Here is a 22394-nt window from a genome sequence, read left to right on the forward strand (position 1 = left end):
AACTCCAAATTCCTGCTGGGACAGACAAACTCCATGGGCTGGAGCACATTGTGCTCCCAGGTCACACAGCCAGTCTGACTTTGCCTTCAGGGCACGGAGCTCCTTATTAACCATCAGTGCAACAAACCCCACCACGGCCCACTAATCTCTTGCCAATCTGACATCTCAATTATCAAAAGATTTAAATCATATACAGATTACCTCAATCACAACACATTTCATGGAGCAGCATTACAATCTACAGAGGAGACTGACAACTCGGTCCCTTGCAAATTCTTACTGGCATTTCATAGGTTTTGTCCTCTGTTCTCTCATTTAGTCACCTGCAATGTCATTATTTGTGGGAAAGGGAAAATAACAGCTGTTCCTGCTGCACCAGCAAGTGCTGCTACTGGATACGAGAACCAGAATCCCCAAATCATTGAGGCTGAAAAAGACCTCTGAGATGAGAGCCTAACCTGTGACCAACCACCACCTTGTCAACCAGATCACAGCACCGACTGCCACATCCAGTTATTCCTTTAGCAGCTCCAGAGATGGTGAAACTGGATTCGAACCTCCAGTGTCAAACAGAACGGGCACATGTTTACTTTATACCTTCAAAAAAAACCCCACAGCTTTTCCAAAATGACCAACAGAATGAAACAAATTCAGACAAGAATCCTTGGAGTACCTGATAATAATATCTGAGGACCCAGCAAAGCCCTTCCACGTAGGACTGCACAACCTTGCGACGGAATTTCTCATCTGAGGCATCCACATCAAATTTGTTTTTATAGTAGCGCTGCTTCCAACCAGTTTCCCACAACCTGCAACACAACCAGGCACGGGTAACATGTTACCATAGATGGGCACTTTAACAGACACACATCCGAAGGTCTGAATTAAGGTGCGAGGCAAAGCCACTTGCTACTTCAGTTGCCATTTGTATACAGTTTAGATGAAAGAGGAAAAAGTGATGCTCAGCAGCAACAGAATAAACTCAGTAGGCAGAACTGAGTTTCCCTGCTACCCCAAATATAAAGACAAGCAAATGCAATACAGTTTTGGTGTTCTGCTGCTGTTCAGAGGAGCTGTAATTACCAGAGGCACTTCTGCAGCTCAGCACCCCATGCCTGCTGCCTTACATCAGATGAGGTCCCTTTCACCCAGGATTTTTAGTCTCTCAGGCCAGAGGTGGACATTGCGAGCACAGGAGCCACCTCAGCCACAGTTCATCCTTCCTTCACACAGCTCCCCCTCATGTCTGTCCACAGATGGGGCAGGGAAAACAAACACTGGCTTCTCTTTCACACACAGGCAGCTGCACCCTTCAGTTCTGCTGTATCAAATCAGCAAAGAACCAAACTGGTTAAACCACATAATGATTTATTTTCTTACACAGAATTTTATTCCAAACCACTCCAAGAGGTCATCTCAAGCTGACACTGGTCAGACTCTCCTAGAGCCCTAAATCCTGCGCATGGAGCTTTAGGAGACAGCCATGATCCATTTATGCTTCCTTACAGGATGTACACCCCTTTGGCTCTGCAGAGAGGATCTTTCCTTGCTTCTGTTTTGAGACAGTTGCTCAGGACATTTCCTAAATCCATCCAAGATAACTCACACAGATGAGCAAGCAAAGAAGCCAAGAGATGCTTCCAAGACTTCCAGGAAAGCAGGTGAGCAAGGACAGAGCTCTGGCACTGAAAGCTCCAGGGATGGAGTCAAGAACATCTGCAGGCTCCGAGCTGCCTGGCAGACAGACACTTGCATAAATTTAAAAAACCTTTCTGTAAGATAAAACCCATCTGTAGCCGACTGCAGCAATTTGTTCTGATTTCAAAGTCATTCTAAATACCGAATATATTTTCACAAACAGCGTGGTTATATCTAGGATATCAATGCAGTTCTTTTTATTTACAATGCCAAGCATAGAATTAATTTCCACTCAGAAAAGGATGCAAAAAAAAAAAAAAATTGAGTTACAAAAGCTTAAAAACTATGGTTGAATGTAGCACATCCCTTTCCTTGGCAATACCAACCCTGTCAGAGCCACTACTGCTTGTGAATCACCACAGTTCATTCATACTGTTCAAGCTTCTTTTAGCAGCTCAGCTAATACTCAGATGGAAATCAGATAATTTATCCTTAAAACTTATGACTTTTATATAAAAATTCTGCTTGCTTAAGATTAAAAAAAAAAAAAAATCACTCCATTCAGATATAGACACACAGGAAAGAAAACAAGAATGAGAGCAAGAATTGTGATATTGGAAGAGCTGATGGGCTATACGTCACAAATACATTGTGATGAATATGACCAGAACGCCACAAGAGAAGAACCCTGAGTGTTTGCCCGCATCCATCCATGGCCTGACTCCACAGAAAACAAACCCCTGTGGCTGCACTTCTCAGGAACAGCTGTAAGGGCCTTCACCCTTGACTTAAACAGCAAGAGCTCCATTGAAACCCTTGATCAATGCAGACTCACTGGTGGTTAATTCCCAGAAAATTCCCATCTCAACCATCCCAGGCTTAGCCTTCCAGGACAATGCAAGAACTCAAGAGACAAACCAGGGCCTGCTGCAAACCAAAGATGGAGGAGAGCACTGGAAGTGAGGACAGATACTGCTGCCCTGGTGCACACATGCGAGCCATGTGGGTTAAACAGCTCCCAGATTCCAGGAACAGCAGCATTCCACTCACATAATCAGGGAATGTCTCGCCAAGCTCGGTCTCAGAGGGAGCAGTGGCTTGGAGGCTGCAAACCTGCACGCATACTAATCTGGATACTTAGCTTGAACAGCCAGAGCTCACCCATCTCACTGGAATTTACTGGATATCCTCACCCTCCACATTAATTACCACTGGATAAAAAGATCACAGAAAAGCATCTGAAGTCACCACTGCACTGAGCTAAATGGCATTAATTAGGCTGCATCTGTCTCAGCAATTTGCTAACAAAGTGCTACAAAAAATGGCTTCACCTGATATTATCCTCTGGCTCCGGTTCACTGTCACTGTCCTCAGCTTTCCGCTTAATTCCTCCTCCCAGGGACGGGCTGCCATCAGGAGTCATGCAGGTGTTTGGAGATGCTGAAGTTGTCTAGGGTCAGAATTATTACAGATAAATAGGGGAAGGCAGGGGGAAGAGAAGGATTTATTAGGCTTTTAAAATTCAAGTTAATATTAACAGTTCTGTGATAATCACAGGCATTCTCTTCAGTTCCCACAAAAACTCCAGGCAAAGGCTGCACAACTCTTTTACCCTTAAGTCAAGGGGCAAAAGGGAAAACCTCATCCCTGCTAAAAGGCAGGCATTGATGCACAGAGGCAAAGGTGTCACCGGCTTTGAGAAAGAAAAGGATGCGATAAACAACAGACTAGAAATTGATTAAAAAATGCCATTCTGGATATATTCCAGTTTTGGAATACCACTGCATCTTCTGTTACAACTTCCTTTTGTGGCACTAGTGAAAAAAGATGCTTCCAACTCAGAACTGCCAGAATATACTCAGAGTTCCTTCACAGCTGGTCTCAAACTCCTCTCAAATTTATCGATATTTATAATATTAGAGCCTAAAAGAAATGTATCCCATTCCATAAAGGAACTAATTTGCGTAACTCAGGTGCAAAGCAAGTTTTGAGATTAAAAGGGAAGGGCAGCAGAAATTATACCTTGAAAAAGCATGTTGCATTTAGACTTCAGAGATAGAACGCATCTCTGTGATGAAAAGAGCTTTTAATTTGTTTGCTGTGTTTGGATGAAGCTTTAGACCCAGAAAGAAAATATTTGTCATAATTGTTATTTAAAGTTAACAGGACTGCTAATGTCACTTTTTTCCAGTCTTCCCACACTAATACCTTGCCCAAAACTTCATCCAAGTTTCTCCCTTCCCCAGGGAAAAGCATCATTCCAAGCAGAAATAAAGGAGTCAATTTCATTCAAGCAGGCTTAGAAAAATCAGTTGTTAAAAGCCACTTCCTTGAAGAATAATGTTTGAGGTGTCAGCTTTTCAAGAAAACTCAATGGGGCAGAGAAAAAGGCGCCTGGAGTAACACGGACTGCAATTCTTTCCTTTCTCGGTGCAAACGCTTCTGAACATCTACTCACAGAGTTCTGTCTGTCGTGCATCCTCATCTCAAAGGCAGCTTGTCGAGGGTTACAGATTGCCTGAGGGCTGGATCGATTTCCCAGGGCTTGAGGGGAAAACTGGCCACCAGGAATAAAGGAAGGCTGATCCCTCTGCAAGATAAACACAGACAAGGCTGATGAAACAGCTGTGTGATCTTCCATGCACTGTGATTATGCTCTCACAAATTTTAGATTAACGTTATGGGGAAATGAATGCACAAAGGCACATTTTTAAAATATGGAATAGAAAAAAACCCAACCTAAATTTTTTTGACTTTGAAATAGCTTACACACAGGTCAGCAAACACTGTGATTACACCTGCAGTTCCAGTCTCTAAAAACTGAGGTAGACATTTAAATTCTTGCTAGTTTCCGCATTGGGAGAGGAATTCACTTACCTTCAATCTCTTCCTTTTTTCTTTTTGCCGTCTTTTAAAGTTATCCTAAATGAAGAACAAAGGGAAATAAAGTCAGTCAAGGACACAGATTCCTTGGCAAATGATTTCACCTTAATCCTCAACTGACCAGGCCACAAGGTTTTTAGGGGATGTTCTGAATAAGACATGGGTCAATTCTGGTGTCTGTAAATCCAACAGAAATGAGATGGAATTTTCTAGCCTACCCTGAAAATCTATGGAGAAAAAAAACAGCTGGGTACTCAAAGCCTCAAAACTTTGGTGATTTAAATGATTTACTAAATTTATCTGCAACCTTACTTGAGGGTGACAGCAGTGTCAAAGCATACAGACTCCTTGCCTGCACTGCAGAGCTGCCCAAAAAGTGTCAGAGAGACATTACAGACTTAGAAATAGGGAAAGAGACTCAAGGAAGGATATTTCTTACTCTGTGATTCCTGGGCCAACTGAAAATTTGAACATCAAACTGGCATTTCCAGGAAAAGAAACTCAGCTGGAAGCACAAGATTCTTTTTTGAGCCCGGAATAATTCACCAGAGATTATAGTAAAGAAAATACAATTTTTGTTTTCTTTTCTTATTCTCTTAAAGGAGTGTCTCTGGCTAACAGTAAGTGTTTAAAAACAAACTCCAAGAATGTCAGAACAACAACAAAAAAATTACATCGTCATCCTTCCTCTTTTTGAAAATACTGTCTTCAACTTCCCCAACAGCCAGCATGATCATCTGGACCCGCTGCAGGTTCACAAACCCACTTTCAGTCAGGTAGCCCTGCAGGTCAGAGAATAACAGAGTTGAAAAGCAATCCCGCTTTGTGGCAAAGACCCAGATATTTTTAAAGGAAAAGGAAAAACTCTCACCCCAGTTTTGTGCACCACGTTTTTATAGATGTTAACCAAGCGATCGATTGCTCCCTCCCTAAACACAAAACACAGGGTGAGACTCCTGGTAGTGAAAAGCACAGGAGCTGTTCTTGCAGGAAAAAAAAAAAAAAAAACAACACACTCTCATCTACCTGATCTCCAGAGATGGCAGATGAGGAAGGAAGTCATTCCCCACAAAGAAGCACATGAAGACCCAGTCATCAACACTCCTCTCAAAATCAAAAGTGAAAGGCAAGCTGGCCATGGTGAGTTCTCTCTCCAAGTACTGCAACACACAAGCAAAAGGAGCTCAGAGAACACTGCACGGGGTTTGAATGGTATTTACAGTCAGCAGCTGCAGCAGCTGCTGCACCTCACCTCTCGCAGGACACACAGTCGGATGAAGATGAACTCTTGCTCCGAGATCGGCAGGGTGTCAGCAAACTGATCGTGCTGAAATCAGAGGAGACGCACATCAGATCCAAGTGCATCCCAGAACTTCTCCAGCCCCACTTGCAAGGGTTGCTTCAAGAGGAGTTGAGAGAGATCCAAAAACAGGCTCCTAAGTCCTTGTGCCAAGCATGTATTCTGCTGCTTTGCACATCTGCTCAGCTACTGATTGTTTGTTCTCACTCAGTGGGAAAAACCCCAAACAAGGAAACACAAGTGTGGATATCAGGTTTCGCATGAGACTTTTGTATTTTTACTTCTAAGGGGAAATCTAGGTATTTCCAGCAACAATTTGCACCGTGCCCCACCAAAAACAAACAGCAAGAACAATTTGAAAATCTTATACGCTAAATTAAGATTTAAAAAATCCTAGAAATAGCAAAATTCTTACCTTTCCTTGTTTCTCTCTGGGCAGACCTTGGCAATCCTTAACCTCATGCCCCATCTGGTTACAGAGAGCACATGGCTTGGGTTTGTTTGGTTTGAACTCTTCCCTAATGATGGTGAAGTTTGGTTCATGTGTTGCTAAGCCAAGCATGATCAGATCAGCTACCAAGCAAAGGAGAAGAATAAAATGTGATTAGAGATAAACATCATCAAGTTCTGTTTTTAAAAAAAAAAAAAAAAAAAAAAAAAGTTTAGAAGCAAAGTGGATTCTTTCTCAAGCAAGATGTGATTACCCCAAAACCACAAGCAAGAGAGAACTCACCATCAGCCCCACACAGACAGTGGTGAGTGTTTGGGTCATGGTTTGGTTGAGCTGCACAAAAGAAAATTACATTTTGTCAAAGTCATGCAACATAAGTTATTACTGAACGTATCTTAACTTAAAACAAAGTATCCACATTTATTGGAATTTTACCTCTTTGTCTCCTAATGTAATCCATGATTTTATGCTCCCCTTCACCAGGAGCACTGGCATCTGACAAAATAACCTGAAAAACATTCAAATCATGGCAACAATTAATGCTGCCACGGGTAAAAACCCAGTAACTTATATACTGAACACAGCATCTGACTTATGAATACTTGAAATTCTAATTTGTGGCTTGAGCTAAAATATTGTGATTGAAGATGAAATTATTTACAAGCAAAGAGCAGTGAAGAGACCTTCACCTTCCTCTACCAGCTCCAAGCCGAAGCTGACATTAATTCAGCTTCCACCAAAATGATCACGTCACATTTGATGTGTCCTGATAAATTATCAGGGCAATGAAACAGGCACTAGAGAACTCCCAGATTCAGCTCATTGATGCACTGAAGCAGGATCTCATCACCCGCTCCTCACCCTGATGAGACTTAGTGTTTATTAAACCTCTGTCTGACGGGCAGAATCAAGCAGAGCCAACTGCCCTCTAATTAGAGCACTTGAACAGTCAACTTGCAGCACATAGCACAGGCAGCTGCATTTCCTGCCTGCACTGCCCCTTGTGTGCAGCAGGGCCATCACAGACAGAACTGGGGGGAGCCAGAGTGGCCGAGCAAGACCGGGGTCAATCTCCAAACCCAGAAAGGCAAGAAAGCTGACACCTGTTATTTTCACTGCCTGCCATTAGAGCAACAGAGAAAATGCAGCCTGCCGAGGGACCAATTACAAAAAAGAAACAGTGTGAAAGATACAACTACAATGTATTTTCACACTTCCCCCAAGAGCAGAAAAAGTATTCCTAAAGCCCTGTCTCCTATTATGTGAAATAGTGGCTTCCAGCAGCACACCTGCTCCTTGCCCTTCAATGAAATCACAGCAAATGGTGCCGGGATATGGAGTTATCAGCATGGAATGGATCTCCGAAGCCTCAGCAGGACGTACACGTTGGCCTGCTGTTATAATAACAGCTCACAGCCAGGCCAAGAGCCAAATCTGTTAAATTTCTACTCTTCAATTGGATCCTAGCCCAGACCAAACACCTCTTTCACCTCCCTCAAGTGTGAAAGTGGGAAACTCACTGTCAGGTTCTTCCAGCCTGGGTCGCTGTTCAAGCGGTCAGCGATGTAATAGCGGAGGCATTTAGCAAGATTGTCCATAAACTCAGTTCCCTACAAAGGGTTGGAAGGAAAGGAATTAAACCAACATTCAGCCCCTGGCAATTGCTGGGTACAGGCCCAGGCCACTCACCGGGGTGATACAGTTGCTGTCAAACCTCTCCTTCACCTCCTCTGGAGGCAGAAAGCCACCTGGAGCAACAGAAACAGAGAGCAGAGTTACATCCAGATGGACCCTTGCCAACATTTTTGCATTGAAAAACCCAGACAGCCCCCCTGGGAATAATTAACTCACTGAAATCAGTCTGTTTAATAAAATTCATGCAAAACCACACCAAACCAATTCTTACTATTGCATTACCTCCACACTACAAGGTGTTACCACATTTACAAACACTGTTACTTCAGCAAGGTGGTTTCAAAGCCCAGACAATAGCAACGCATTCCCCTCTCACTCCAGCTGTTGTCACCACCACCCTCAAAGTCGCTCTGAATTTTATTTTCTCACTGAGTTTAGAGTTTCCACTGTCAAGTAACTCCCCTTGCTGGCAGCTTATTTATCCCTGTTACAGGAGTATTTCCACCTGATCCCTGCTTTTAAGCCTCAATTCTCCTTTCATCAAGCCCTACAAACATGTACTTCTTTCCAGAAGGGCTTTGGTTGTTTCTCACCGCATTTATCCTTAGTCTTCCGTTCAATTTATTTTCAAAAGGAATTAAGAGCACTTAGCACAAACTCATTTCAGGCAGGAGACTGAAGAAGAAAAGATGACATTTTGTTTTGTCTCAGTTCTTAACTTTGGAAAACACAGATCCAGCCTTCCCCAGGCTTGTTCTCCCTTTCTCCCAGCAATGCACACACAGCCCTTCTCTAAACCTTACTGAGGTGATCAAATAAGGTGATTCTCATGGAAAAACCTCTGATAAGGCCACTGTCCTACCTTTGGCCAGAATTTCTTGTCGTATTTTTTGCTTCTCCTCAGCAGCTTCCATTCCCTCCTTTGAGGCTCTGAATCTCCTGGACCGCTGTTGATTCATTTTGGCACGTGGAGCCTAGAAGTACAGGAGAGCTTGTGTCACTTTTTGCATCTGGACAATCTCTCGTGTCCTGAGAGCTGCTTTGGGCCACAAGTCCTTACAAAGAGCTGATCTCTCATCAGACCTACTGATGGCCTGGTTGGATGGAGCAACCTGTGCTAGTGGAAGGTGTTCCTGACCATGTGGAAGCAGGAGATCTTTAAGGTCCCCTCCAGCACAAACCATCCAGTGATTCTGTGTACTGAGGAGAGACGAGGATTTTCCAGCTGGAAACCCAATGTGTCAATACTCACCACTCCATCTATGGCCATGTAAAGAAGTCTCCTTGGTCTCACAATGTTGAAGATCCTGTCGATATACTCAAAAATCGCCACCATCATTTCATCTTCATTTTTGGGCGCTGGCCTAAAACATAGAGCATTCAATTTAACACCTGAAATGCTGTCAAGTAAAGAGAGAGAGATGTCACTTGCAAAGAGTCTTACTTGTCCTCTGGGTGCGTGCAGGGGTGAATGATGCCGTTCATGTCCAGGTAGAGGTTGTCGAACTCCACCTCGTTGGGGTTGGGTTTGCTTGTGTCAATGGGCACCTTGACACCATTGCACTCTTTGGCCTGAGGATGCAGTGGGGACAAGGATTTCAGCACAAATAACCAGCAGCTATTAATGCACAGACTCATGTAAGTCTGTTTTGGTTTTAATGGCAGCAGAAGAAAAAGAGAGCAGTAAGTACCCACATGACCTGCAACTGCACTTTTTGCTATTAAACAGCACTTCTTTCTATAGCTGTTTTTAACCAGAAAAATGATGGTGGGTTATAGCAGTGCTCATTTCTGCTAATAAGAGAAGTTCCCATCTCTCATATTATTTCTTCATCCTAAATCACCTAGAGCCACCTGTATTCCTGGACTGCTCCAGCAGTGGATTCTACAACATCCTCAACAACCGTGGTCACTTTTGTTTCCTCACCGTAATTTCAGGTTTGTTTTGTTTGGGCCATTGTTACTGGGTTTGAGGTTTGGTTTTGTGGTTAGTTTGATCAAAAGGCAATTAGCAACACTGATTTTCCCTTCCACCAGCCACAGGCATAACACACACGGATTAAACTCCAAGAGCATGGAAGAGACAGGAGCTGAGCAAAGGAAAGCCTGATGATTTTCAGAGGAATTCTGGCTGGAATGGGTTGTAACACATCCAAAGGTGTAACAAAGCATGCTCTTGAACAGCTGGGCAAAAAGCCAAGTTTAAAAACGAATGGCACGTTCTGAGGGTTAAGGCTATGGTCACAGGATTGCCTGGGATGGGGGAAAACGAGGATACCACTGGGTGTCCCATCACACGGAGCTCAGCAGCTGCTGCTGAGCCAACATCAAGCACTTCCCTGAACTCCTGTCTGCAGACTGCCTGCTACTCACTGAGTGAGTTCCCCATATCTCTGATGAAGGAAAAAAACCCCAAACTTACAGATCACACTGACAACTTTGGACAATTTTCCTGTTTAAAGCAGCAGCAGGACTGGCTGACTTCTTACCTCCAAAATTAAATGCTCTAAAGCCTTGATTTGGTATTTATGCTTGGCACAGTTATCCTGACAGATTCTACCCCCAAGCACTGTTTGCTTCCTTTACTGAGCTCTCCAGACACACACACACACAACACACATTCAAATGACTTTGTGTTAGCAGAAACTAAGTGGCGGTGCAAACATTGTACCTTCCTCTGGGCTACACCCCTGGATTCTCCTTGATCTCTAGCCACCCTCTCTCCCTAGCTAAATGGGATTGAGAAGGAATCCCAGCTCTGTGAGGCAGAAAATGAGCCCCTCTTCACAAATCCACTGGGGTTCTTACATGGCAGCCGTGTGGAAGGAAGGCTGAAGTATCTGGCAGTGATATCTCTTGTGATATAACTAAATTGTTCACTTCTCATCTACGGCCTCTTTTGAAACCACTGAAAACAGATCTTCAAATATGATACTTTAGCTGCAGCTTTATTAATTCCTATTCATTTGATTAAGAATATTCTCTTTTGGATTTTTTATTATCTTCAAGATCTTCCTCTCATTCTTCCTGCACAGCCTAAGAAGAAGATTTTTTCTTTTTCTTAAATCTGATTAATCTAGCAAGGTACGAGAACAAGGATCAACTTTTCAATATTTCAAAGAGACAAGCTACCGGGAGATATAAAATATCTGATTAGAGAGATTTAAGCAATCCTAAAACACACAGAGAGCTGATTACATCGTGCCAGAAGCTTAAATTCATCAACAGTACGACAAACTACAGCTTCTCCTTGCTGTCCTAAGTCCACTCTCAGATTTATGACCAGATTTGAATGTTAAAAAATGTTAATGAATATGATTTATCCATGTGCTGTCCTGGCTGTAATTGCAACGTGCTCTTCAGTTGGAACAAGGCAATGTGGATGAGGAGAGTAGGAGCTGCCACTTCACTTATGGCAAATCCAACTCAAGGAATTTGTTGTGTCTTTCCACTTATTTTAATAAAGAACTTTGGCTGGTACAAGTTCGGTTATTAAAGACTGAAAAAAAGGGACACACAATCAGTAAAACCAGGGCTATACAAACCTTTGTCTTGCCTAAATGTGAGAGCAGCTTTGATTACACAGAGATTAATCTGAACATTTACAAGTCTGCTGAAAAAGGCAAGTCTGTTCTTAGAGACAACTGTCCCGAACTGCTGCAGATGTAATTGCTTAAATTGCAGCTGCTTATCAAGGACAGATCCTAAAGGATTATCCAGGACAGCCCTAAATTGAGGGTTCCCAGAGCCTCAGGACAGGTCACATCCAGGAATTTGGTGTAGACACTAGAAGAGCCAGTGCTGCTGGAGCTCAGCATTAAGGGAAACTGTTAAGCCCACAGCCCCCCCTTTTTTTTCTATAAAAATTCCCAGACAAATTCTTAGATCTTAATTATCCCCCATTAAAAATTCACTTCTTGCAGTGACAGGTGGAATAAACTTCCCACCTTGCTGAGCGGGCTTGAAATCACAGCTGTAATAAAATCACAGCAGCAGCTCACAATTTTAACCAAACCTCTGCTTCACTGCCTGAACCTAGAAAACAAAAACACCCTGGAAAAGCACAGAGCTGAATATGCTGCTGCAGGCAGGGCACATGTGCAGCCTCAACATGGAATTCCACCACCTCACCTTCTTTTCCCTGGTCTCCTCCACCATGCTCCCATATTTTATCCCCTTCCAGGTGTTTCCCCAAGGTGAGCACACCTTGGGAGGAGGAGCAGAGGGGCAGAAGCCCCAACACATGCCCTGAACTTTCCAAACCAGTGATAGGGAAGAGCAGAACACAGCCAGTACGATCCAACAAAACAGAACACAAATTATTTGGAAAAGCCTATAGGAAAAGCAGCTTGGGAAGCAAGAACTCCAGAGTCTGCCACCTCAGAAAGACTCGAGTTAACCCTGAGGAGAACTTGCCACACTCAGGGTACAGTAAATCCACCACGGTGCAGCCAATCAAAGTCTGCTGTGGAAGGGAGACTCAACCCCTCCTCGCCCCCCATCCTCCACATCCCCTCCCACTCTATCCCACAGGATGGCACAGCACTCTCGTGGCTGCAGGGGTGTGCCTAAAGGAAACAGCCAAAAAAAATCACGTAAACAAACACCATTTCAGCTGCAATACCGCCTGGAAAAGCACCTGAGGAATCCTGTGTCAGAGCCTTCACTGAAACCTCCTGCTGCTGCCATAGAAAGCCAAATTTTAGAAGATGTCTTTGGAATAATCACCTCCCCGTTTGGCCAGATGCTTATCCTGAACTAGAAAACACCAGCAATGAGACAAAACCCCCTGAGGCTGCTCAAGGTTAAAGAGCACAAGCTTGTTGTAAATCTTGGATGCAGCATGACAGGCAGCTACACTCGTGCTCCCAGCAACTACTGATGCTTGCTGCGGCTTCTAATTCCCAATAAAAAAAAGTTGTGGAAAAGCAGGGACTGTGACAAACATTAAAGAAACAGCAAAAAGCACTCCCACTGCTCCCTACTCAGGTTTCACAAGTGTCACAAATCCTACTTTTCTGGGCTGAAGTCGTACGAAGGCAGAGCCGAGGGCGTCGGAAAGGGCTGGAATTCCAGCGAACCGCCCAGCGAAGGGGAAATTGGAGGATAAGCCCGATTCCCTGCTCCTGCCCCCATTCCGACTTTCTCCACGTGCCTATTCCTTCCAAGAGCGCTCACGCGCGCCAGTGGCACTGAACGAGGTGCTGGGATAACTCCTCCCGCACAGCGGCCGCTTCCACCGGGATGAGAAGTCCGGAAAAAAACTCCAAAACCCAAAAAAACCCCAAACCTCCCCAAATCCTAAACAACACCCGAACCAAACCCAAACAAAGCCTCAACCCACCCACCCACCGAGCCCCACTTGGAAAGGCCCCAGAGCAGCCCACAGGGGCACAGCGGGGACTCAGCACCGGGGGCTGCACCGCTGCGGCCCCACCGGCGCCGACCCCCCGCGCCCGCCCCGCGGAGCCCCAGAGGGCCGCCAGCGCGCCCTGCCGTGCCGGGCGGCCGGCTCACCTTCTCCTCGACGCAGTTGACGATGATGGAGGGGTACTTGCGGCTGAGCCAGCGGAAGAAGGCCGGGACCCCCATGGCGGGAGCTGGACGGGCCGCGGCGAGTGGAACCGGCGGCACCGGCGCTTCCGGGGTCGGGGGGCGGCGCGGGGCATGCCGGGAAAGGGAGGGAGGGCGGGGGACCGTGGTCACGTGGGGCGCGCGCGGCGCCGCCGCCATGTTGGGTATTGGCTGAGGTGCCGCAATGGCGGCGTGAGGGGAGGCGGGGGCGTGAGGGGAAAGCCCTCCCCCCCCCCCAGACGTGTCTGGGCAGGTCCTGGGGCACGAAAAGGACACGCAGCGGGGAGAAGCAAGGCCTGAGAGCACAAAAGTGATATCCAAGAGGAAAAGCGAAGCCTGAAGGAAGGCTAACTCCTGAGAGAGCCCCACTGCCGCACTCGTGCTCAGCCAAGACACAAGGTGTGACAGCTTCCCTTCAAAAACTGTCACAAACATGCAGTTTTAACAGGAGAATCACCCTACCTTAGCACCTTGTTAAAAAGCAAGCATGAGGTAGTGCTGTGGGGTGCTTTAGGCAGTTTCCCAACAAGCCGATAATTTAGAGAGACATCGATAATTTATTTCAGCACTGTACGAGCTGTGTGCTCAGTGTATTCCCTAAATACAGCCCAACCACCAGACTTCCAGCACCGTTATTTATACTCAGAAATCCAGTGTTGGCAACTGCCCAAGCACAGCCCCTCTTTTAGGATTGATCAGCGATTTCCACATGAGTTATGTAACCCCAGCCAACTCTTCCACATGGTCAGGGGAAGGGTCTGCACCTCTTTTTGACTTGTAGGTGTGAGTTTGTTACAATGAACCTGGTTCAGCTACAGGATACACGGAATTTGGGTGTTTTGCCAAGTTAGGAATGTACACGTAGGCATCAACATCTGGATTTACTACATCCATAAAGCTTGGTAGTTCCAGGGCATCTTTGAGGAAGGGATGCACTAATCAGGTCTCTACATGAAAGTGCACAAAGATCATACATTAAAGAACATCCTGACTTCAGACAATTTTGACTTATCCTGCATTTGGCAACAGGAGCGATTCAGGGCATGGCTGCTCTGTGCCCACTGAGGGGACGTTTCCAAAGGGAAATGGCTCCACATGATTCATGAGAGCAGCACAAGGCAAAGAGCCCCTGTCCCCTCGCTCTGCTTGTGGCATAAGCAAATACTGTTAATTTATGGCCGTTTGACGGCACTGAAATGGAATTAAACGGCTGGGAATTAAATGGGATTAACACGAGGCGGGTTTTGCTCTGCTGTGTCCTATCACTGCACACCAGCTCCCTTAGCAGGGTGGCCACAGGGCCGAGGACAGGGAACAGCAGCCTGGGAGTCATTAGCAAAAATAACAAAATCTCAGCAGTGCTTGTGGAGTCAATGCTGCTGATTTGGGGAGCGGAGGGGAACCTTGGTACCTAGCTAATTCTCTGTAGAACAAATTAACCCAATATTGTGTCTCTCATTATTCTTATCCTCACTTAGCTGTTGTTAAGCCATTTTCTGTTGTCGTTCCTCTCAATAAAATCTGTGACTTGAATAAATTTCCCCTGCAACTTTGTAGTGGCACCACACCTGTGGTATCAGCTGAAGATTGTCCTTTATCTGTTCCTTACAAAACGTTCCCTGATTGAAGCTTCTTATTGTAGTGCTTCTCCTCCTGGAATTTTGTAGGGAGGATGGCAGCTTAGCATGAACATTTTGTTTGTATTGATGGGCAATCAGTTGTTTTTCTGATAATACCAAAGAAAACAGAAGGCTAGCGGATGCAAATGAAACACGATCGTCTTATCTTATAATTACTTGGGTAAACAAGCACTGGAAAAATTAATACTGCAGCAGACAATTCCTTGAAAAGTTGGTCTGAGCATCAGCAGCTGCACCAGGCCGTGAGCCTGGGTCTCACCTGCCAACTGCGCATCCATGAACACAGCACAGAGCGGCGCACCTGCGGAAGGAGCACTTCCTGCTCGGGCACTTTCCTCGGATGAGTGGCATGCCGATGGGAATCTGTTCAGGCTGTATTGATTCCAGTCCCCCCGTCCATCAGTGTCACCTGCCACCAGTGCTGGGCTGCCAGTGTGACAGCTGTGAAGGAGCCTGGGGAAGTTGACTGGCAGAATGTTTTGCATCTAATGAGTCTGTGCACAATAAGAGCATCATAAATAATGCTCTGGAGGAACCCGGCTATCGCTCCAACACCAAGAGGCAGAGATTGCCTGCGCACAGCTCCGCAGCCATCTGTCACCTGTCACAGGCCGCTGTCGGGGCTGAGCCGGACTGTGGCGGCGGAAAGCCCTACACACTGGTGTCACGCAGCAGACAGAAAGTGGGCTGGCATCAGCACCCAGGAGTCATTCAGGAGGAGCTCAGAGCTGCAAAGACACTGTGCCGCTGAGGCAACGTTCCTTGGCAGTGCAGACTGCTGGATTTCTCCAGTGGGGCTGCTCCTCCTCTCCACCCACCTCCCAGACCTTGAGCAATGTGCCCACCTCACAGCACAGGGCTTTCTCTGCAGGCAGCAATCCCACAGGACATGGGGAGTTGGGTGGTAGAAAGGACATTAAAGCCCTCAGTGAAGTCTGGTTTTAGTCACAAAGTCACAAAATCACTAGGTTGGAAGACAGTTTTCAAGATCAATGAGTCCAACCCATGCCCTAACACCACCTCAACTAAACCATGACACTGAGTACCACATCCAGTCTTTTTTTAGACACATCCAGGGATGGTGACTCCACTACCTCCCCAGGCACACCATTCCAGTACTTTATCACTGTTTCTGTAAGAAACTTTTTCCCAATATCCAACCTGTATTTCCCTTAGCGCATCTTAAGATTGTGTCCTCTCATTCTGGCAGTTGCTGCAGTCCTTTAGTTGAGCTCAGTAGCCTCCTAGGATGTCAGCTCTGGTTACAGACTCACCCAGCTCCATCCTTGGCATAGCAGTTTTCCCAGTTCCCAGAACATTTCAGGCTGCATCCTCACTGATGGCAGACTGAAACCCACAGCAGCTGGCTATGCTAAAGGTTCCTGCTCGGTTCCAAGCCTTCTGTAAGTAATTTCATGTTGTTGAGCTCTCAGCCTGCACATTCTGCTTATTAAACGGAATGTTGTTCCCATTTCTAGCTGGGTTTTGAAGGATGGGGTGCAGAGATTGGTGCCCGTGTTGGGAGACATGGGGCTGCAGCACAGGCACAGCTTAATTGGGGTGCTGCTTTCTCCTTTTGAACTTGTCATTTATGAACAGCTTTAACATGTCCCCTGGTTTCTCCCTCCCAAAGAAAATCTCATGTTTAATGAACCTTATTTTAGATAAAAGGAATGAAAAGAAGAAAATTAAAAATGCATGAAGCTCCTGGAGTCATCCAATTACTGTGATGTCCACACAGCAATGCCAGCACAGATTTCACAAAGCAAGGAAAAGCAGGAAAACACTAGGGCTTGCCACATGTAAATGCTGCTCTGTTCCAAAATGTGCTGAATTACAAATGGATACTTTATGCATTTATTTTTCTTGATCTGTTGCAGAAGAAGATAAAGATCAAACATGCCAGTCCGCCCCAGCAGTGCTTGTCTGCATACCCACAATGCTCGTCTGCTTCTTCCCAAACCCCATCTAGCGCTGGAGTCCCAGTATTGGGATGCCACAAGCCTCGGGAGGGGATTGTCACAGAATAGCATTCCTGTCAGAGCAGGAAAACACTGCCGGTCAGAGAGAGCACATAGACAATGTATAGGACCCATCATGTTTATTTGGTATTTAAATTTTCCTTGCCAATAAAGTGACAAGCAGTGCTTCAGCCTGTGGCACACTCATTGTGTCAAAGAAAATACAGTTTGTTTCTTCTCTCCCAAAAACCAGTGAGAGAATTTCAGTCATAGAAGTCATCGAAGTCGTCTGATTCTGCGCTATGGGTCTGTGGGCGCAAAGCAGCCTCGAGCTCGGAGCTGCTGTCGTCAGATTCACCCCAGAACGCTGCGGGTGAGGAGATAGAAAGCAGAGGTGTAAAACCATTTCCGTGGTCGTGCCACTTGTCACAGTGATCAGCATGGGACAACTCTCCCGAGGCTGACTGGCTGGGAGTTGGGAGCCCAGCCCCAGGTGTGTGTGTCCAGTGTGGTGTCTGGCAGCGGAGTGGCTGTGCTGGACAGCGGCCTCATTCAGCACTCCCACTCCATTGTGCTGCAAGGTAGCCAGGCAGAACATTTCCACTCCAAGCAATTTACTTGACCAGCTGCTGCCTGAATTGCAGCTTTGTCTATTCTCTTCCCCTTTCTCCCCACTACTTGACCCTGCAGTGAAGCCACCAGCGGACCATGACATCACAGAGTTGGCACAAAAATAGCAATGACATCACAAGTGAAAAGTCAGCACTTTGCGACTAGATCAGATCCAGGCAGGCCTGATCTCAGTGGAGCACACGGCTTTAACCTTAGGCTCTGGGAATCAGCAAACCTTTTCACTGACAGCAGCAGAATCCCACGGCAGTTCGGAGTGCCTGAGATTTCTGGAGATGTGAATTCTTTTGACCCATGGATAGGACAGAGCGGGAAGCGTGGTGCATGAAGTCAGGGCCACAGTGGCTGACAGAGCCATACTCTCTTGTTCCCACCCAATCCAGAGGCTGCTTGCTGTCCAAAGGCAGCCAGGATGAGGCCCAGGGCTCAGCCAGGGACAGCGGGAGGAGGAAGGCTGTCATGCTCACACAGACACTGTGGCTCGTGTTTGAGGCACTTTGGTGCCTCTGACGGCACTAGCTCCATGAACACCTTATCTACAAATGCAGCAGCTGCATCTTTCATCCTCCATCCCTGGCCTCCTGGGCAGCAGGGCTGCGCTCCACGGGGAACATCAGAGCCAGCTCTGTGGTCGCTCCCATGCTGAACAGCTCTGAGACAGGAAAGGGGCCAGGGACATCAGAACCTTTCAAGCACCACCAAAGCAGCCATCCTTGATGGCATCCGTACCTCAGTTCAATGCCACACTATAAACCGAGCTATTCTAGACTGCCAGCACCCAGAGCAGGGTTTCAGGTGGAGACATCCTGGCTCCCTGTGCTGCCCCGCTGGCAGAAGGCTCCATCAGAGGCAGCTGCAGGGCCCAGTGGGTCTTGCAGGGGGTAAAGGGGGAACTGGAATGTGTGGGCAGCGAAAACAGCAGGGTCCAGATGCCAATTCAGAACAAAAACAGCCTGGCTACAGATAAAACCATCCAGCTGCACCCACCCACGTCCCAGGTCACAGGGATGACCAAGGAACCCACAGGTTTCTCCTTCTCCAGGTTCCCTCCACCTGCTGTTCACTGGTGTTTGATTAAACCCCGCAAAGATCCCAATCCATTCCACACCACCCGCTCCACAAACACCTCCTCTCTCTGCCCTGGATCTGTCATCGTCAGCTCCCTGCTGGCTCCCACAGGAGACAGGGAAATTCCATGCTTTCTTTTCTCTGTACTTTATACAGGTCATAATGTTGTTCTGGGAGGGCTTCTATGGTATAAATTTAACTAGAAAGACACTGATTTTCAGTAGTATAACATTTGTCTCTTACCTTTGGATTTTATGGCAGTTACTGTTTCCTTCTGCAGTTCAGTCCTGTAAAACATTTCAAATAATCAGCACAATGACTCAAATTAAAAAAACCTAAGTGGATTTTTAAAAAAATACTGTGAAATGGTTTAAAAAACCATCAACCCAGTAACTTCTGTGACTATTTTTTTTTTTTTCAAATAACTATTTAATCATGGACTTCTTCACCTAAAAGGTGGAGAAATTCATGTGCAGGAGGGACACTGGTCCAGCTGTTCCTGAAGTCATTCCCTGGTAACAGCAGATTTACACCAGCACTGAGTTAATGTACAGAGGAGCAGGGCCCTGCCGACTTTCAGAGCATGCAAAGTATGGAAGGACAAAATCCAAACAAAAACGAATCTCCCTCAGTGCTGCTCCCTGCACTTTCTCCCTGTGCACTCCTCCGGGCCGCACTGTCCCCTGGCCCCATGGCAATGCGCAATCTCTGCTGCCTTTGATCTACCTTGATGTGTGTGCAGCCTGAGCCTGCTCTGCTAAATGGCTGCTCTTGTGTCTGGAGCATCACAGGCCCTTTTGAATCTCTCAAACAAGCTGGAATCATTTTGATCTTTTGTGTGCAGCGCATGCATTGTGTTGGGGCTGGGGAATAATCGCACAGGGGCAAACACAGGGGAGAATTAACTGTTACAGCAGCAATCCTGTAAGAAGCTCCAAAAATAAAGCTTCAGCTGATTTTAATAAGGAAGATCAAATAGGAGATATCTGGGACATCACTGGGCCAACCAGTGAAATATAAGCCAGTGTCAAGGTACAGTTTGAAGCTGTGGCCTCAGTCACAACAGGACTCTCTGAAATGTTTGTGATTTGCTGCATTTCATTCAAAAAGGTGGTAGCCAATACAGAAGTGCCTAAAGTGCGGAGCTGCAAATATTCCACTATTGTGGAGGCATTTGTGAAGGAGACAAAAAAAAGCAGGGATGATTCCTTGCTTGTGTTACCCTCAGTATTCAGTCAGAATTTGGAATTGCAGCTGCACATGTAAAGTCTCACACATTGCAGCTACCAGTGCTGCAGCTGCTCTTACTTTTAACCCAGAGAAAGCTCCCACTATTTAAATCCTGTTTCCTCTCCAAAGGCTCCCACTTTGCAGACAGAAATTCCTGGAATATTAAACACAGCCAAAGTTCCACCAAGGTGCCAAACCAAGGCAGAAGTGCTAGTACCAAGTGACAGCTCTGGCAGAGTACTAACAGTGATGTAGCTCATTATGACCTTATTCAGTAAAAAACTTTAAACTGCTGGGCTTCAAAGGTTTCTCCAACATTCCTTTAGTGTGCTATCCCACCACCTTTCCCTTTTATTCCAAGCAAAACTCCACACTGCCTCATACTCTCACTTCTCCTTCAAAGGCCTTCACTCGACAGGATATTCAGAGAGGATTTGAAGCTGGAGTCTCTGGGCTGATCCTGCTGAACACCCTGAGCTCCTGCTCCCTTTGGCCAGATCTCCTGGTCCTCAGCACTTCCCAGGAAGTGCTCCACACATCCCAGGCTCAGCCCATAAAATGTGCCCAGGAGGCTGTGCTGTTTTCCTCGGGGTGTGGAGCAGCAAACCAGTTGTTGCTGAGCTGCAGCTGGCGAGGTTCCTCCTGTGGATGCTGGCACAGGAACCATTTCAAGTAGCTGAGGAAATCAGGGGGCAGCAGGCACTGCTTCCCCTCGACCACATCCCAGCCTGCTGCTAGGAGGGGAGCCTGGGGTTCCTGGGATTTTCAGTTAGATTCTCACAAAAGCCATTTGACGACTGAGTTTGTCAGTTCTGTTCCACTTCTCTCCACAGATCAACCCCACAACGAACACCAGCAAGTCAGTGCTTTGGGTCCAGTGCTGAGGATCACCAGTGAGGATTACCCACATCTCAGGGCTTGGTCTTCCAGATCCAGCTGAAGGATCTATGGAGAAAGGACCACCATCGCTGTAGGAGCATCTGGAGACCTTCCCACTGCCACCCCAGCTTCCCACTAAGAGGAAGATCAAAGCTGGCAGGATAGCTGTTTGTGTTTTAACAAACACCATTTGTTCATCTTCCTGGGGCTAACCTACCAGGTGTGGATTGGGGTTCACTTCCCAAAGAGCCCGGAGCCAAAGCCAAGCACAGCCAACCTAGAGAAGGGAGATGAGGACAGGGTGGCAGCAAAGGCTCAGCAGGAGAGCTGTGAGCAGAGGGAAATGCCAGGCAGATAAGGAAAATAGAGCGAGGGCATCAGAGAGGCCAGAGGGGGAAAGGCAGCTCCCAGTGACCAAGCCTGAGAAATGCTGCAGGGGATAAATTCTGGGGTGAGGTGTGCAAAGCTGGGGAGAAGCAGCAGCACCTCCACGTCACGCAGCAGCTGCGCTCAGCAGCCCTGGCCGTGGCAGCACTCACCCAGCAGCCGCAGCACACAATGGGCAAGACCTCTACCAAGACATTTTTGGGCTATAAATGGAGCCAGGCCGGTTCCAGCACCTCCACTAATCCCCTGTTGTGACCCTCCGATATCCATTTATACACTTGCTTCTTCCCTAAAATAATTCCAAACTGAACCCAGGCTCTGACAAAGGAAAAACCCAAACCAGTTTCACTTCAAAGAGCCTTTTAATCTCTCAATTTCTCTGATGAAACAGGCTTTTTGTATTGAAGATGCTGCAACTGTAAGGAATGAAAAAGCTCCAAGAAAATATTTTTTCCTCTATAAAGAAAATTAATACTAAGAGGAAAATACCAGGACAACAAGAGCCAAGTTAATCAAGGGGGCTTGCTGGAAAACAGCAGAAAACATTTACTGTGGCCTGAGGGTCTTCTTGCCAAAGCACCCGTTGAACTTTTACGTTTTAGTGTCAAGCAAAAAAGACACACAAAAAATTTGGGAAATCCTAAATGCCAAAATTTCCCACCCTGGAAAACCAAGTACCTATAGTACCTATTCTGCACAGTGTCACATAAGGCAGTATAAACTCAAAAGTCCATTCATCATGCTAGAGCTGGAGTAATAACATTGAATTTCAGTAATTAGACTGTGAGTAGGACGATCCTTATTTTAGGATACAAAGATTTCTATCGAGCTGCGTCTAAGACCAGTCTCTGTTTCGATTCACCATGCTGGAGAAAAAAACCCCCACTGACACAAAGATGCATCACAGCACTGTGAGGAAGCTGTGCGGGGGCAGTGCCAAAAAATCCACTGTTCCCTCTGTGCTCGGCTGGCAGATGTTGGTGCCTCTCCCCACAAACCTGGCAGGGCACCGTGACCCCAACAACTCTGCTTCTTCAGCAGCTGGGTGTGCAGGCAAAGGAAACAAAGCTCACACAAACAGCTGGAACGGCGGAGAATCCTGCTGGAATTTTCAGTCA

The 22394-nt window shown here is 46.4% G+C and overlaps 2 protein-coding genes across 13 annotated transcripts in view; both read right to left on the minus strand.

The window, feature by feature from the left end:
- Window positions 1-13557, minus strand: part of XRN2 (5'-3' exoribonuclease 2) — a 32721-nt gene extending 19164 nt beyond the window's left edge. For both annotated transcript variants that reach the window (XM_040058558.1, XM_040058560.2), the window contains exons 1-17: window positions 13425-13557; window positions 9352-9479; window positions 9160-9271; window positions 8770-8881; window positions 7962-8020; window positions 7793-7882; window positions 6708-6780; window positions 6555-6605; window positions 6237-6394; window positions 5774-5848; window positions 5548-5681; window positions 5393-5450; window positions 5196-5303; window positions 4516-4560; window positions 4097-4228; window positions 2970-3088; window positions 674-809 (exon numbers count right to left, since the gene is read on the minus strand). In XM_040058558.1, coding sequence (XP_039914492.1) covers window positions 674-809; window positions 2970-3088; window positions 4097-4228; window positions 4516-4560; window positions 5196-5303; window positions 5393-5450; window positions 5548-5681; window positions 5774-5848; window positions 6237-6394; window positions 6555-6605; window positions 6708-6780; window positions 7793-7882; window positions 7962-8020; window positions 8770-8881; window positions 9160-9271; window positions 9352-9479; window positions 13425-13499 — 1665 coding nt within the window. In that variant the 5' untranslated portion in view covers window positions 13500-13557. The remainder of the gene's footprint in view (window positions 1-673; window positions 810-2969; window positions 3089-4096; window positions 4229-4515; window positions 4561-5195; window positions 5304-5392; window positions 5451-5547; window positions 5682-5773; window positions 5849-6236; window positions 6395-6554; window positions 6606-6707; window positions 6781-7792; window positions 7883-7961; window positions 8021-8769; window positions 8882-9159; window positions 9272-9351; window positions 9480-13424) is intronic.
- Window positions 13558-17210: 3653 nt separating this feature from the next.
- KIZ (kizuna centrosomal protein) overlaps window positions 17211-22394 on the minus strand; it is a 34729-nt gene continuing 29545 nt past the window's right edge. For 10 of the 11 annotated variants that reach the window (XM_058419767.1, XM_040058537.2, XM_040058534.2 and 7 more), the window contains 2 exons: window positions 19024-19067; window positions 17217-17449 (listed from right to left, as the gene is read on the minus strand). In XM_058419767.1, coding sequence (XP_058275750.1) covers window positions 17346-17449; window positions 19024-19067 — 148 coding nt within the window. In that variant the 3' untranslated portion in view covers window positions 17217-17345. Of the gene's footprint in view, window positions 17450-19023; window positions 19068-22394 lie in introns of all 11 variants that reach the window. The other variant, XM_040058530.2, reaches the window with a different exon arrangement.

The sequence above is a fragment of the Hirundo rustica genome, chromosome 3 (assembly GCF_015227805.2).
Source record: "Hirundo rustica isolate bHirRus1 chromosome 3, bHirRus1.pri.v3, whole genome shotgun sequence".
Lineage (NCBI taxonomy): Eukaryota > Metazoa > Chordata > Aves > Passeriformes > Hirundinidae > Hirundo > Hirundo rustica.